This window comes from Alligator mississippiensis, chromosome 5 (assembly GCF_030867095.1).
Source record: "Alligator mississippiensis isolate rAllMis1 chromosome 5, rAllMis1, whole genome shotgun sequence".
Lineage (NCBI taxonomy): Eukaryota > Metazoa > Chordata > Crocodylia > Alligatoridae > Alligator > Alligator mississippiensis.
Window position 1 is genome coordinate 40,288,319 of NC_081828.1, and position 16,620 is coordinate 40,304,938.

Sequence of the window (16,620 nt, forward strand, 5' to 3'; positions counted from 1 at the left end):
GGAGGTGGTACGGGCTATGTGTCTGGGTATGGGGGTTCAGGCTGTATGCATGTGTGGGGTGGGGGCAGGTATGGGCTATGTGACTGTGTGTGTGTGTGTTGGGGGGGGGGGGGGGTTCAGGCTGTGTCTTTGTATTGGGGGTGGTATGGGCTGTGTGTCTGGGTGGGGGGTGGGTACCAGCGATATGCCTCCCCAGCCTGATGGTACTCTCTCCTGCAGTGCTGAGCGTGGGCGAAGGCGGGTTCTGGGAGGGGCAAGTGAAGGGCCGCATCGGCTGGTTCCCCTCGGACTGCGTGGAGGAGGTGCCCAACAAGTCCCAGGAGGGCAAGTCAGGTACTGGGCTCCCACTGCCCCTGCCTTGGCAACAGGCCCTCAGTTCCCAGTGCCCCGTCCTCCCCCTACTGCTGCCTCCCCTCCCAGGGTGCCCCTGACCCTCCCCCACTGCCTCCACCCCACAGCCCTGCCAGTTTCTCCTATGCCCTCCCAGACCCCTCACTTCTGTCCCTCCCTGAGTCACCCCACCCTGTGCTGCCTCAGTCCCATTCTCCACCCTGGCCCCTGCAGTCTGGGCCCCTCAGAGACCCCAGGGTGAGTCCTCCACAGGCTGCCTGTGCCAGGTCACTGTTGGCACTGGGTCTGACCCAGAGGCAGGGCAGGGGGTCACGAGGGGGACTCCCAGCCCCCAAGGCCAGGGTAGAGGGGGACAAGTAGTGGCATGGGGGGCAAAGGGGGTGTCTGTTCCTCTCCCTCTGTGCTGATGCCCCTTGTTCCCCCACAGAGAGCCGCAGCGACAAGGCGAAGCGTCTCTTCAGGCACTACACAGTGGGATCCTATGACAGCTTTGATGCCCCCAGGTGAGAATGGCCTCCCTCCACCACGGTGACCCTACCTCTCCCCTCCACCTCACCCTCACGCCCCCTGCAGGGCCAGGGCTGTGGGGATACAGGATGGGGAGGTGCTGTCAGAGATGGGGAGGGTCCTTCATTCTGGGGTCCCTATGAGTGGGAGGAGTGTTAGTGCTGGGGGTGTTTGGCTGAGGGGCAGGAATTGTGCTGGGGGGAAGTGAAGGGGGGATCAACCCTGTGGGGGGGTCTGGTTTAGGGGGGAAGGAAGGGTTGGCAGTGGGGCTCCATCAGGATAGGACACAGTGATAGGGAGGGGAGGAATGGGTTCTGACAGCACAGCTAGATGCATTAGCACCATGAGGCAGCCCTGAGCCCTGTCCCCGCACCCCCCACCCCTGTAAACCCAAGGGGCCCTGGGCTCAAAACCAGACCTGGGGGGCCCAGACACTATGACCCGTCCCCTCCTGCTCCCCCAGAGCAGCAGCCTCCTTCCTTTCCCCACCAATTCCCCCTCGTTGTGCTGCATACAGAACCCAGGTGTCCAGGTGCATGCCATTTAGTGAGGCCCTGCTGGACAGGGGGTGAACGGGGGGCACAGGACTCCTGGGCTCTTTCACTAATCTCACTGATCCCACAGGCAAGTTGTGTGTTGTGCCCCACTTCCCAGAGATTGAGTTGGGGGGGCTGTCCTGCTGTGTCCCCTGCATAGAGGGCATCAAGGACATCCCAGCCTCTCCCTGGCAGTGCCCAGAGGCTGTGTGCCATCTGCTGGCACAGATTGGGCATGACAGAGAGCCCCTGCCTGCCCTGAGCTCAGGTGTCTGGAAGGAGGAGAAAGCAGGGAATGCTATCCCTCCCACCCCCAGTCCTGCCAGTGCCCCTCACTCCCAAGCTATAGCTCTTTCTCAGCCTAGCCCCAGGCTCCCCATAGCCCTGCCACTGCCCCTTGCTCCAGACCTGCTGCCCCTGCGATCCCAGCCACCTCCCCCACTGCTGGGCTGTGTGTTCGGTAGGATATGTGCTGCTCTCCACCCCCCACCCCCCATGGACCCAGTACATCCTGGCCCAGCGTTTCTGGAGCAGGCGGTGGCTCTGAGTGTGTTGCTGCGTTCCGGGCTGCCGGCACACGTCCTTGAGCGCGGCCAGTGTGCAGCACAGGGGCCAGGGTTGGAGGAGGAGAGGGCATCCCCAGGCCTCTCTGGTGGGGGTCAGGGGCCTCCCAGGCACCCTCCCCCTCTGGCTGCTGGGGGCCTGGGTGGATCTCCTTGCCTAGACACCTCCCTCCCTCCCCTTGCACGCGCACGTGCGACACTCCATGCACCACGGGGCTGGTGACCCAGTTTGTGCTGGTGAGACTGGTGCAAAGGGTTTTCCGCCACGATCCACGGACCAGGCCGAACCCCTCACTCTGGGGGGACCATGGCCTCAGAGGCCTCCTCACCTGGTGCTGCGGGGGGTGTCATGCCTCAGGGCACTGGGCTGTGATGGAGGCCTAGGACCAGGGTGCAGCTGGGTACCAACCCGTGGCCAGGCCAGCAGCCCTATGAGTCAGGCAGGCGGCGAGATGGGCCTGGAGGAGGCTGGGTGAGTGGGGCTGTGGGGGTGGGAGGATGGAACTTGGGGGTTGTGGGGAATGGAGCTGGGGGGGAATGGAGGAGTAGAATTGTGTGTGACTATGAAGGACTGGGAGAGTGGGAACTGGGAGGCTGTGGGTAGTGGGGGATGGGGGAGTGGGGCTGGCGGGGGTTGAAAGATGGGTGAGAGTGGATCAGACGTGCACTTGTGGGGTTCTGGGTCCATGGTTTTTGAGTCATGGGTGATGGGTGGCAGGGAGTGCATGGGGGAAGTACTGAGGGCATGCTCCCGTGGGCACCTGGGTGGGGGCTGGGTCTGTCTGGGACATGGGGTGGGGACGGGGTGCTCCTCTCCCTTGGAGGACCCAGTTTCCATCCCTCCCCCTTGCTGACCCAGTTCTTCCAGAAGAGGGGAGTTGGGTGGGGGAGTCTCTCTCAGTGTTAGGGGCTCTGTGGGCAGGGGTAGGGTTTCAATGTCAGGGGGCTTTGTGAATAGGGGAAGGAGGTCCTTATGTTGGGGCGGGGGCTCTGTGGGCAGGAGTCGGGGCATCCCTCTGTTGGGAGATCCTGTGGGAAGGAGTTGGGAGTGGGGAGTTCCATGGTTTTAGCTTTGCGGGGAATGGGAGAATTACAAAGGGAGTAAAATAGACCCAGTCGATACACAGAAGGCGGCAAGTGCTTGTGAGCGCGTGTAATACCAAGTGTGAGCCTCGGTTGCTGCTGCCAGGCATGCAACTGTATGTGAGAGTGAGTGTAAGCAAGTTGGAGCAAATGTGACTCAGTGTGTAAGTGTGTCTGTCTGAGTGTGCTGTGTGTGTGTGTGACTGTGCTTGTGAGGGGCACAGCATGTATGTCCAGGTGTGACACTGTTATGGTGCTTGTAAATGTGCTGCCACATACATCTCCCTGGTTGACACTGTCACCTTACCTGTTAGCCTATCAGCACATGCATGGCCTAGTTATGGCACTGTCAGCCTCTGTGTGTTTGTGTGTGTGTGAGAGAGAGAGAGAGAGAGACAGACAGACACAATTGCATGTCCAGGTATGATAGTGTGTCTGGATGAGGCTGCACGTATCTCTGTAATGCTGTGTGAGACACTATACACATATTCAGGCATGACTTTCTGAATGCAATCACATGCATCTCCGTGTGTGTGTGTGTGTGTGAGAGAGAGAGTCTGTACGTATCCAGGTGTGACACTGTCAGTGTATCAGTGTGACAGTATGTGTGTCATGTGACAAAGTGAGTGATAACACTCATATCCCAGTATGACACTGTAAAATTGACTCTTGAGTATGTGTGTGTATGTGGAATACTGAGCCATGTGACCACATGTCACTTAAGTGTGTGTGGTGGTGAGTGTGGCACTATGTCTGTCAGTCTGATGCTGTGCTTGCAGGGGTGTGATACTGTGAGGGTGGCCAGGTGTGGGTGTGATGCTGTGTGTGGCTAGGTGTCTAGCAGTGAGTGTGCGGTGTGATGTCGCCTGTGGAAGTTTTGCGCTTTATGGTGGCCTGGGGGAGGCATGCAGGGGCAGTAGGGAGCTCTACTGTACCTCGGGTGCCTATGAGTGCCCAGCTAGGGGACCAGTGGCACAAGCTGGATCAGCTCCATGGGGGAGAACCCCATAGCTCCCTGCCCCTATTGCAAAGTGTGGAAATGCAGCTGCCTTTGGGGTGTGCTGCTCTGTGGGGGATGTTTATACAAGATTCCCTCACCTGGTACCATGATGCAGCTGCTTCTGGGACATGCTGGAGGGGCTGTTTATACAAGTACTCACCCCCTGCAGGCTCTGGGGTGAAGTCTTTTATGGGGCTGGTGGGGTGGGGACCCCTCACCTGGTGCTGAAATGTGATTGGGTCTCAGGTGGGTGCACTGGGAGGGGTGTTTATACAGGGACCCCTTGTCTGGAATTGAGATGCAGCTCTGGGCTGCATGGGAGGGGTGCTTGTTACACAGGGCCCTCAGCCAGTGTGTAATGCAGCTGGCTTTGGGGTGGGTGCATAGGGAAAGGGAAGTTTCTGTATAAACGTAATACCTAGCACTGAGATGCAGCTGTTTCTGTGGTGCATTGTGAGGTGTGGGCTGGTTATACAGGGCCTCCTCACCTAGTGCTTGGATACAGCTGGTTCTGAGGTGGGTGCATTGGTGGTGGCTTTTATATAAGGACTCCGTTGCACTTGGCACTGAGATGCAGCTGGCTCTGGGTATGTTGGGGGGCCTTTATACACCCAGTCCTGAGATGTGGCTGGGCCTGGGGTGCTTTGTAGGGGGTGGCTTGTTATACAGATACCTCTCACCTGGTGCTGGGATGCAGTTGGCTCTGCAGTTGGCTCTGGGGTGAGGCGTGCTGGGGAGAGGTGTTTATTCAGGGACCCCTTGCTTGGCACTGAGATGCAGCTGGCTCTGGGGTGGGGGGGGGGGGATCTGGTGATACAGGGCCCTTCACCTAGTGCTGGGATGCAGCTGGCTCTGAAGTGAGGCATTTGTATAGGTACCGCTTACTTGGCATTGAGATGTGGTGGCTCTGGGGTATTGGGTGAGGTGGGCAGGCTGGAGGGGAGGGACAGAGTCCAGCTAGATCTAGACAGGTTACAGAGGTGGGCAGATGAGAATAAGATGGAATTCAACACAGACAAGTGCAGGGTAATGTATCTAGGGAGAAGGAACCAGCAACACGCTTATAGGCTGGGGAACACCCTTCTTGTCAACATAGTGGCAGAAAGGGATCTTGGAGTCATTGTTGACTCCAGGATGAACATGAGCCGCCAATGTGAGGAAGCGGTCAGGAAGGCTAACCGCACCTTGTCGTGCATCTACAGATGCATCACAAGCAGGTCCAGGGAGGTGATTCTTCCCTTCTGTGTGGCATTGGTCAGGCCACAGTTGGAGTACTGTGTCCAGTTCTGGGCACTGCACTTCAAGAGGGATGTGGCTAGCATTGAGAGGGTCCAGAGGAGGGCCACTTGCATGGTCAAGAGGCAGTGGGTCAGGCCCTACGAAGAGAGGCTGAAGGGCCTGAATTTATTTAACCTCTGCAAGAGAAGGCTGAGAGGGGATCTGGTGGCCATTTACAAACTCACCTGGAGGACCAGCAGGAATTGGGTGAGGCTCTGTTCCCGCAGGCACCACCGAGGGTTACTAGGAATAACGGCCACAAATTGTTAGAGGGAAGGTTCAGGCTGCACATCAGGAGACATTACTTGACAGTTAGGGCTGTCAGGCTCTGGAATGGAGGTGGTACTCTCTCTTAACTTGGGGGTCTTCAAGAGGAGGCTGGACAGATATTTGGCCTGGGATGTTATGACCCCACACTTGTTCCTGCCCAGGGCAGGGGGTTGGACCTGATAATCTGTTTACTTCCCTTCCAACCCTAAGCACTATGAAACTATTGGGTGGCGGGGAAGGGCTGGTGATACAGGGCCTCCTCCAATGCTGGCATGTAGCTGGCTTTGAGCTGAGGTGGTTTGGAGGGAGGCATTTATATAGGGTTCCGTCACTTGAAACTGAGCTGTGGCTGGTTCTGGGGGGTGTTGGCAGGGCACAGGGGCCCCTCACCCCATGAGGAGATGTGGCTGGCTCTGGGGTGGGTGCACTGTGTGGAGGTACTTATACAGGGCTCCCTTGCCTGGCACTGAGATGCAGTTGGCTCTTGGTTGCATGCCTTTGGTGGGTGCACTACGGGGGGGGAGGTGTGTATACAGGGGCCTCTCACTTGATGCTGAGATGCATCTACCCTAGAGCCAGCTGCATTTGGTGGGCACAGTGGGGGTGGGGGGGGGACAGGGAGGGTTTAGACAGGGATCCTTCTCTTGGTGCTGGGATGCAGCTGCTCTGAGATGAGGCACATGTGGGGGTAGTAATACAGGGTCCCCTTGAATGCTGGGATGAGCTGGCTCTGGGGAGAGGTGTCTCTACAGGGCCTCCATCACCTGGCCCTGAGGTACAGCTGGTTTTAGGGTGGGTGGTGCCTGTGGTGGGCACAATGGGAGAGGGTGTTTATGTAGGGCCCCCATCACTTGGCACTGAGATGCAGCTGCTTCTTGGGGGAGGTGCACTGGGGGGAGTATTTCTACAGGGGCCTGGGATGCAGGTGGTTTGGGGGTCAGTGCATTTGATGGATGTACTGGAGAGGTGTTTCTACAGGGCCCCCTTGCCTGGCACTGATATGTAGCTGGCTCTGGGATGGGTGCCTTTGTGGGGCTGGTTATCCAGGGCCCCCTCACCTGGTGCTGGGAGGCCGCTGGCTCTGCGATGAGGCACATGGGGGTGGGGGTGGTTATTAATAAAGCCCCTCCAATGCTGGCATGCAGCTGCCTGTGGGTAGGGGGTGATTCTCACCCTGCTGAGCTGCCCCTTTCCGTCCCCAGCTGCATGGAGGGGAGGGGAGGGGAGTGTGTGTGTGTGTGTGTGTGGTGGTGAGGGGGGGGTGTTCTCTAGGGCTTCCCTCCCCCTGCTTCCAGCCGCCGCCTCCTTCCTTCCCTCCCTCCCTCCCTCTGTGATTCGGCGGCACGGGGCCGAAGGGGTTAACGGCGGCGGTGGCTGCGCGTCCCGCCGGCCCGGCGCCGCCCGCCCCTTGCTCCGCTCCGCTCCGCTCCGCGCGCCGGTGCCGGGCCGGGCCGGCGGGGAGGGAGGGAGGGAAGCTGGCGCCCGCCCCGACCGTGGCCCTAGGATGCGGATCGCGCCGCGGGGATGGCGCGGTGCGAGGCAGGCGGCGGCAGCGCCCCGCTCTCCGCCAGCTGGCCCGCTCTGGGCCCCCGCCGCCGCAGCGTCTGGTACATCTACAGGTACGGCCCGCCCCGCACCGCACCGCAGCGCGCGCGCGCGCGCCTGTGTGTGTGTGTGTGTGTGTGTGTGTGTGTGCGCGCGCGCGCGCGCCTCTGCCTGCCTGCTGCGCGGGGGGGGGGGGGGGGGGGTGTGCGTGTAGCATCCGGTGCTGCGGGGATGAGTGCCTGGGGATCCAGCCCCGTGTGCGTGTGTATGTGTGTGTGTATATGGGGGGGTATGGACGTGCACGTGTGTATTTGGGTGGGGGTGGCAGGGTGCACACGTGTGCTTCCGGCTCTGTGTGTGTATGTGTGTGTGCGCGCGTCTGTATATGTGTGCCTCTGGAGGGGGGGGGTGTATGTGTGCTTGTGTACATTCAGCCCTGGGACTGTGTGCAGACGTGCACGTGTGTGTCTGAAGGGGGAGGTGTTTGCTTCCTGCCCTGTGTTTGGTTTTGTGTGTGTATACACATGTGCCTCCAGCTGTGTGTTTCTGTTTGTGTGCATGGAGTCAGGCGTGTGTATGCCTGCCCCTGTGTCTCCAGCCCCCACCTCCTGCACTGCGCATGCACTGCATTTGTGTATGTGTGCCTTCAGATGTGTGTGTGCACGTATCCAGCCATATTTGTATATGCACGTGTGCCTCCAGCTGTATATTTATGTGTGTGTGTATATCCAGCCTTGTGTGTGCATGCATCCAGTCTTGTGCATGTGGGGATCCAGCCCCATGTGTGTATGTATGTGTATGCACATGTATGTACAAATCCATGTAGCCCTGTGTATCTGTATACATACATATGTGCACCCAGCCCTTTGTGTGTGTGCATTCAGCACTGTGGATGTATGTACATGCACTGGTTCATCCAGCCCTTCTGTGTGTATGTATACATACATTTATGTTCACCCTTGTGTGTGTGTGTGTGTGGGCATACATCAGGTCCCAGGTAAGCATGTTTGTAAGTATGCTTCATGGGCATCTGGTTTCATGTGCATCAATGTTTCTGTATGTGTACATCAGGTCTTACATATGTGCGTATGCCTTTGGTTCTTCATGCCCTCATGCGTATGTATGTACACATGTGCATGCATGTCCGTGTGCATCTGGTCCTTTGTGTGTGTATATATGTGTGCGCTCATCCAGCCCTTGGGATGTGTGTGCCTATATGTGTGTGTATCCTGCCTGTGTGCATTTGGCTCTGTGTATTGAATGTTCATTTAGTTGTGTGCATGTGTAGCAAGCCTCTTGAGTATATGTGGTGTGTGTGTGTGTGTGTGTGTGCGCGCGCGCGCGTCTGCATATTTATCCCCATCTGTGTATTTCCTGTTCTGTATGTGTGCATGCATTCAGCCTTATGTATATGCGTGTGTGTGTATATGCATCCAGCCCCACATCTTGTGTGCATCTACCTACTTGTGTGTTCATTCCCAGCCTTGTCTGTGTGCTCAAGTTGGTCTGTGCACGTGCGTGTACATCCAGTTTGTGTGTCTGCATGTGTGTGTACAGGTGTGTGTGCATCCAGCACCATGAGTGTACATGTGCATGCACACATCTAGCCCTGTGTATGTGTACCTCCAGACCTGTGCACATATGCTTTAGGAGAGGCTGTGGTGGCTGGGCCCACCCTGGGGATATGGCTGTAGTTTGGGCTCCTCTGTTATGCTGCTGCTAACCATGGTTTCTGCTTCATGCTTCGATTTTGGGTAGAGGGCTTGGGGGCTGGCTTGTGTGCATGCCACACTAATACATGTGGGTTTCCCTGTGCACACAACAGAGCATGAATGTGAATGCTTCTCTGGCATGTACATTTGTGCATGTCCATATGTGCATGACATGCAGGAGTCTATGTACATTCTTGGGCAGCCCTGTCTGAGTGCTGCCCTGCTGGGAGTTGCCCTGGTATGCTACACTCCTGTGTGCCTGGCTGGGTCTCCTGTGCACATGTGCACGCACACACTTGACTGGGGGTGATACCAGATTTGCACATTCTGCTCAGGTCTGAGGTGAGCAGAGCTGCAGAGGGGTTGGGCCTCTGGTGCTTGAGTGCTGTGTGTGTCTGTCTCCCCCATGGCGTATGCACTGTACAGGGCAAGGGGCATGTTTGTGCATGGGCTGTGCAGGAGTTATGTAGGTGTCTGCATTTCACGCAAACGTATAAAGTGTAGGGGGTCCCCTGGAGGGGATCACAAGTTTTAAGCTGGTCTGAAGTGGTGCATGTCACATATGAAGGGCAGATTGTTTCACTAGTGAAAACTGCAGGGGCTTGGTGGTATGTCACATGCGTGCATGGGCTGCGGAGTGTGTCTTGCAAGTGCAGTATGTTTGGTCTGGGACATGTGCTACACACATGGGCAGCGTGCAGGGGCTGGGATGTGTGATGTCTGTAGGGACCAGGATGGCGTTTACAGTGTGGAAACCGGGGTGTGTATCATACACATATGTGTTACACATCCCAGCCTCCACACACTGCATATGTTGGGACCAGGATGACGTGCAGCATGGAGATTGGGGTGTGCATCATACATATATGCAGTGTGCAGAAACTGGGATGTGTGACACGTATGCAGGGACTGGGCTATGATGTGTGCAGTGTGGGGATGTGTGCGTATACCATACACATGTACAGCATGCAGGAGCCAGGTTGTGTGGTTCTCGTGTGTAGGGGGCTAGAGTGTGTGTCAGGGTCAGCATACAGTCAAGTGTGCATCAGTCACTGCACTTGGTGTCTTAGGTGGCTGTTGGTGCTGTGGAAGCAGGGAGTGGGTCTCCCAGAGACTCTGCCAGCCAGGGGACAAGCAGGAGTGCCCAGGGGAAGCTCTGCCAGTGGGGACACAGGAAAGGGCATTGCTTATTAGAACATTTCAGGGATATGGTACAGTGGACAGCCAGGGTGTGCAGTGTGAGCCTGTTGGCTTGTGCAGTGTAAACACAATGCAGTGGGCGGTCTTATATTGTGTAAGTCCACAGTGCAGTATGGGGTCTGTGCTTACTGGACATTGTGCAGTGGTGGGGTCTGCATGCAGTTTGAGGGCACTGTGTAGTAGGGGCATCAGTATGTGCCCTGTTCAGTGTGCAGGGTTGTGGTGTACAGTATGAGTACACTGTACATTGGGGGTCTGAGTGCACCATGCAATGTGGAAGATTGTGCAGTATGTGTGCATTGAGCAGTGGGGGCAGCAATTTGCATGCACAGTGTGAGCATACTTGTAGGGCTTCTTAGACCATACTGCAGTGGGGGGTGTCTCTGTACAGTTCAGGCTCATTATACAGTGGGTGATCCTGTCCACTGAACAACAAGCAAATGAAGCATGTTGTTCAGTGGACAGTATGCAGTGGGTGTGTACTGAAAGTGAACTGTGGAGTAGGAATCTGTGAGTACAGGATCCAATGAGTGGTTTGTGCAGTGTAAGCACACTGCAGTGGTAGAGTCTGTGCACATAAGTGCAGTGTTAGGTCTATGTCCATTGTGCACATGTAGTTTACTGGAGAAGTCTGTACACATATGTGTACAGACATATGTGCAGTGTGAGAACTGTATGTAGTTCACTGAAGGGCTCTTTGAGGTGGGGAACATGGCTTGAGCAGTGAGAGTGCAGTGACATTGGGGTCTGCAGTGGGAGAGCACTGTAGTGGGGAGGCTCTGTGTGTAGGGTAAAGACACTGCAATGAGGGGGATGGGCTATGTATGCAGTGATTACACTGCCTGTGGTGTCAGTCTGATCACAGTGGAACAACACTGCATTGCTGCTTGCATGCAGTGTCTCCGAGGATATTACAGATTTGCAGAAGGGTGCAGTGTGAAATCACTGTATCAGAGTGGACTGTGCATTGGATATGTATGCAGTGTGATCCTGCTGGCCTTGATTTTAGCATGAACATCTATGACTGCTTTGAGGCATCATGTCACTGCATGCCTTTGGGGATCTGAGAAGGCAGTGTGAGAGCAATGTACACATTGGCTGGGTCCCCTTGGATGGCAGCATGAAAGACTGCACACACTGGAGGGCTGCAAAGGCACTGCATTTCATAGATTCATAGATGTTAGGGTCGGAAGGGACCTCAATAGATCATCGAGTCCGACCCCCTGCATAAGCAGGAAAGAGTGCTGGGTCTAGATGACCCCAGCTAGATACTCATCTAACCTCCTCTTGAAGACCCCCAGGGTAGGGGAGAGCACCACCTCCCTTGGGAGCCCGTTCCAGACCTTGGCCACTCGAACTGTGAAGAAGTTCTTCCTAATGTCCAATCTAAATCTGCTCTCTGCTAGCTTGTGGCCATTGTTTCTTGTAACCCCTGGGGGCGCCTTGGTAAATAAATACTCACCAATTCCCTTCTGTGCCCCCGTGATGAACTTAAAGGCAGCCACAAGGTCGCCTCTCAACCTTCTCTTGCGGAGGCTGAAAAGGTCCAGTTTCTCTAGTCTCTCCTCGTAGGGCTTGGTCCTCAGGCCCTTGACCATACGAGTTGCCCTTCTCTGGACCCTCTCCAGGTTATCCGCATCCTTCTTGAAGTGTGGCGCCCAAAATTGCACGCAGTACTCCAACTGCGGTCTGACCAGCACCCTATAGAGGGGAAGTATCACCTCCTTGGACCTATTCGTCATGCATCTGCTGATGCACGATAAAGTGCCATTGGCTTTTCTGATGGCTTCGTCACACTGCCGGCTCGTGTTCATCTTGGAGTCCACTAGGACTCCAAGATCCCTTTCCACCTCTGTGCCACCCAGCAGGTCATTCCCTAGGCTGTAGGTGTGCTGGACATTTTTCCTCCCTAGGTGCAGCACTTTGCATTTCTCCTTGTTGAACTGCATCCTGTTGTTTTCTGCCCACTTCTCCAACCTATCCAGGTCCGCCTGCAGCTGTTCCCTGCCCTCCGGCGTGTCCACTTCTCCCCATAGCTTTGTGTCATCTGCAAACTTGGACAGAGTACATTTGACTCCCTCGTCCAAGTCACTGATGAAGACATTAAAAAGTATCGGTCCAAGGACCGAGCCCTGCAGGACCCCACTGCCCACACCCTTCCAGGTCGAGACCGACCCATCCACCACGACTCTCTGGGTGCGACCCTCTAGCCAATTCGCCACCCACCGGACTGTGTAGTCATCCACATCACAGCCTCTTAACTTGTTCACCAGTATGGGGTGGGATACCGTATCGAAGGCCTTCCTGAAGTCTAAGTATACGACATCCACCCCTCCTCCTGTGTCCAGGTGTTTCGTAACCTGGTCATAGAAAGAGACTAGATTGGTCAGGCACGATCTGCCCGCCACAAACCCATGCTGGTTTCCTCTCAGCATAATTTGCCCTGCCGGGCTCTCACAAATGTGAGCCTTGATAATTTTTTCAAAGACTTTACCAAGGATGGAGGTGAGACTGACTGGCCTAACTGACTGACCCCCCTTTCCTGGGGGTGGTAGTGGTGGCAGTGCAAGGAAACTGCTTGCACTGAAAGTGAGGGGTTGTGATGGCTACATGAGGGCATTGTGTGCCCTGAGGGACTATGGTGGCAGCGTGAGGGCACTTCATATACTGGTGGGGGGCATGCTGTGACTGCCTTTGCAAGGGTGTGTGCGCCCTGGGAACCTATGGTGGCAGTGCAAGGGCACTGCACATTTTAGGAGCTGTGGTAGCTCTGTGAGAGCACTACACACCCTGGGGGCTGTGGTAGCTGTGTGAGGGCATTGCTTGCCCCAGGATGCTATGGTGGCTGTGTGAGGATCTTGTGTCCTGGAGGGTTGTGGTAACAGTGTGAGAGCACTGCTTGCCTCAGGGGGCTGTGGGAACAGTTTGAGGGCACTGCACACCATAGGAGACTGTGGTAGCAGTGTGAGGACAGTGCTTGCCCTAAAGGGGGCTGTGGAGGGCAGTGTAAGGGCACTGAACACCCTGGAGGGGGAGGGGGGACTGTGGTAACAGTATGAGTACACTCTGGCCCCACAGGGGGCTGTGGTGGCAGCACGAGGGCACTGCCTTGCCCTGGCAAGCTGTGATGGCAGTGTGAGGTACTACACAGCCCTGGTGAGCTGTGGTAGCTGCATAAGGGCACTGCACCTTGCAAGGCTGCAGTAGCTGTGTCAGGACCTTGCACCACAGGGGGCTGTGATGGCAATGTGAGGACACTGCTTGCCCCTGGGGGGGCTGTGGGCAGTGTGAGGGCAATGTACTGCAGGGGGGCTGTGGTGATAGTGCTCTCATATGCAGTGTACAGTGCAAGTGCCATGCTCTGGGGCCAATTTTGCCCCCCCCACCCACCCCCAACCTGCCCCTTGTCTCTTGCAGCGACTACATCATCAAGGAGAAGACAGTTTTGCTGCAGAAGAAGGATAACGAGGGCTTTGGCTTCGTGCTGCGTGGTGCCAAGGGTGAGGCCCCCCGTGCCAGAGGAGAACTGAGATGGAGGAGAGGGAGCTGTATATTATGGTTGGGGGGCCATGTCCAGGCAGCTTCCGTATGGTGCTACTTAGCCAGGGGCTGTGGGGTGCCCCATGTCAGGGAGGCTGCCCCCCCCACTCCTGACCCCGCTCTCTCCCCACAGCGCAGACCCCCATTGAGGAGTTCACACCCACCCCGGCCTTCCCTGCCCTGCAGTACCTGGAGTCAGTGGATGAGGGTGGCGTGGCCTGGCGTGCCGGGCTCCGCATGGGGGATTTCCTCATTGAGGTAATGGGGAGCTCCAGGGTGTGTGTGTGTGTGTGTGTGTATGTGTGTGGTTGGGTGTGTGTGGGTGTTACTGCCCTGCCTCCTCTGGTTGGGAAAAAGGGGGGGGGGGCAGGGCTAGTGGGGGGCAGGCGGGGGCTGCAGGTCGGGAGTGAGGGGCACTGGCAGGGATGGGGGAGTCAGGGGGCTGTAGGTCGGTAATTGTGGGGGCTAGGGGTTGTAGATCAGGAGCAGGTGGTGCTGCCTCTGACCCCCTTTCCCACTGCCCCAGGTCAATGGGCAGAATGTGGTGAAAGTCGGGCACCGCCAGGTGGTGAACATGATTCGCCAGGGGGGCAACAACCTGATGGTGAAGGTTGTCATGGTAACCAGGAACCCTGAGATGGAGGAGGCCATGAGGAAGAAAGGTACTATCATAACCCCACCATTACTCCCCTAAGTCTGGCAGAGGCTCGGTGCCAAGATGCCTGGGTTTTTTCTCTGGTAGTGGGAAGGGAGTGAGGATGAATGGGCTAGGGCAGGGGAAGGGCTGGGAACTAAGATGCCTGAGTTCTGTTCCTAGCTCTGGGAGAGGCATGGTGATGGGTGGGTTAGAGCAAGGGGGTTAGGAGGCCGAACTCATGGGTTCCGTCCCTGGTCCCACAGGGAGATGTGGTCTCATTTTTGGGGGGATGGGGGTCTCATTTGCATGTCTGTCCCCTAGCGGCCCCACAGCAGACGAAACGCCTGCCTCCCCCAGCCATCTCGCTGCGGTCCAAATCCATGACCTCTGAGCTGGAGGAGATGGGTAAGGGGGGTTCGGGGAAGGAGAAGGATGGTGTGGGGATGTGTGTGTGTGGGGGGAAGCATCTGGGCTCTCACACTCTTTCTCTCCTTCTGCCCTCTGGCACCTGGGACCCCATTGCAACCCCTCGCAGTAGAAAAGGGTAAGTGCCATGCCCCTTGGGCTTAGTGACCCTTCCCCTGAGCCCCTCCTTGCCCCATGCTGGGTGGGGACTGCTTGCACCAGTGCCACCTCAGTTGGGTACAGGGAAGCTCATAGATGGGTGGGAAACTGCCCAGGGACCCCAGCCTCTTTCCTCACGAGGGTTTTCACCTCAGCCCCCTGGGCTTGCTGGGCTGTGGCCTGGCACCTCACTGATGCCGTCTTCTCACTCTTTCCCCAGTCTCCCCCTGGAAGAAGAGGAATGGTGAGTGCTGGCCTTCTCTTATCACCACCTGCCCCCTGTGGCCCTTTCCCTACACACCAGGACCCTTCCATGCCCCCCCCCCCCGGTTCCCACCATGCCTGTTCCTTGGTTCTTGTTTTTTCCCCGGGTCACCGCTTTCCCCTTCTGTCCCTGCAGAGTATGAGCCAACCCTGGCCACTGAGAAGAAGAGGACAGTCTATCAGATGGCACTGAGTACGGCATGTGGGAGGGGGTCGGGGGCCTGGGAGCCCCGATGCCTGGGTTCTGTCTCATGCCTGGGAGGGGGGTGGGGTCCAGTGGATTGGACAGAGGGGTGCGTGGGAACCCAGATGCCTGGTTTTGGCCCTGCCGATGGGAGGGGAATGGGTGGGAGACAGGGACTAGGAGCCAGGATGCCTGGGTTCTATCCCCAGCTCAGTGTCACAATTGCAGGGACAGATTGCCCATGGGGCTGGTTGCCACCACTCAGTCTTGCACGTGGGTGGTGGGAGCATAGTCTCCCTGACCTTGGTCTGAGAAGGGTTGCGGTCTCCCTGCCTCCATTCATCTGCTGCCTCTTTTTCCAGACAAACTGGATGAGATCCTGGCCGCAGCTCAGCAGACCATCAGCGTGGGCGAGGGGTCTGGGTCTGGGGGGCTCCCCTCCCTTGGGAAGGCCCGGGGAGCTAAGGGCTACTTCACCCCTGAGGTAGGATGGGTGTTGTCCCTACTCCCATAGCTACATGGGGAGCTAGGATGTCTGGGAGAGGAGTTGGGGGCTGGCGGATTAGAACAGTGGGGTGGGAGCCCAGACACCTGGTTTCTATGTCAGTTCTGGGAGGGGAGTTGGGGTCTGATGGGTTAGAGAAATGTGGGGGCTGGGAGCCAGGAAACAGGGTTCTCTCCAAAGGAAGTGGGGCCTGGTGGATCCCAGGTAATTTGCCAACCAAGCCTAATAGCTCCTGTTGCCTTTGAAACGGGGTGGAGAGGGGGAGCAGGGTATCAGCCCTGACCAGCCCTTTGAAGAGGCATCTCACCTGAACTTGTCTTACTCTGCCCTCACCAACTCCAGACCAGGCTGGGTCTGATTTCCCTTTGTCTCTTGCACTAGCAGGACACTGGCAAGTGGGGAAACTGAGTCAGGCCTGGGATGTGTCTCAGGTACTTTTTCCCCGGGGTGGACCAGTTGCTATGATGCCAGCTGACCCTCTCCCTTGCTGTCTCTGCAGCCAAACTTCGAGCCTCACCGAATGGGCCCACCTGGCTATGATCGCCCATCATACCTGCCCCCTGGCACCCCCCAGGGCATCGTGCTGCGCCAGAAATCCATTGGTGAGGCAGGCAAGCTTGCTACCAGGGGGGTAGGGCCAGGATGTCTGGGTTCTCTGGGAGGGGAGAGGGGTCTGATGGGTTAGAGCAGGGAGGGCAGGGAGCCAGGATACTTGGGTTCTTTTCTGATTTGGGGGCTGGTGGATTAGGGAAGAGGGAGCTTGGGAGCCTGGATGCCTGGGTTCTACCTTGGTTTAGGGAGAGGACTGGGGTTAGTGTCTGAGCGGCGGAGAAACTGGGAGTCAGGACACTTGGGTTCTTTTCCTAGGTCAGGAGGCCACG

The 16,620-nt window shown here is 57.0% G+C and overlaps 1 protein-coding gene across 1 annotated transcript in view; it reads left to right on the forward strand.

Moving 5' to 3' along the window:
* Positions 1–16,620, forward strand: part of SHANK1 (SH3 and multiple ankyrin repeat domains 1) — a 57,770-nt gene that overhangs the window by 33,080 nt on the left and 8,070 nt on the right. The window contains 10 exon segments of the mRNA XM_059728234.1: positions 220–333; positions 779–854; positions 13,463–13,545; positions 13,719–13,843; positions 14,112–14,247; positions 14,544–14,627; positions 15,007–15,030; positions 15,187–15,243; positions 15,597–15,718; positions 16,239–16,341. Of these exon segments, the coding sequence (XP_059584217.1) occupies positions 220–333; positions 779–854; positions 13,463–13,545; positions 13,719–13,843; positions 14,112–14,247; positions 14,544–14,627; positions 15,007–15,030; positions 15,187–15,243; positions 15,597–15,718; positions 16,239–16,341 (924 nt within the window).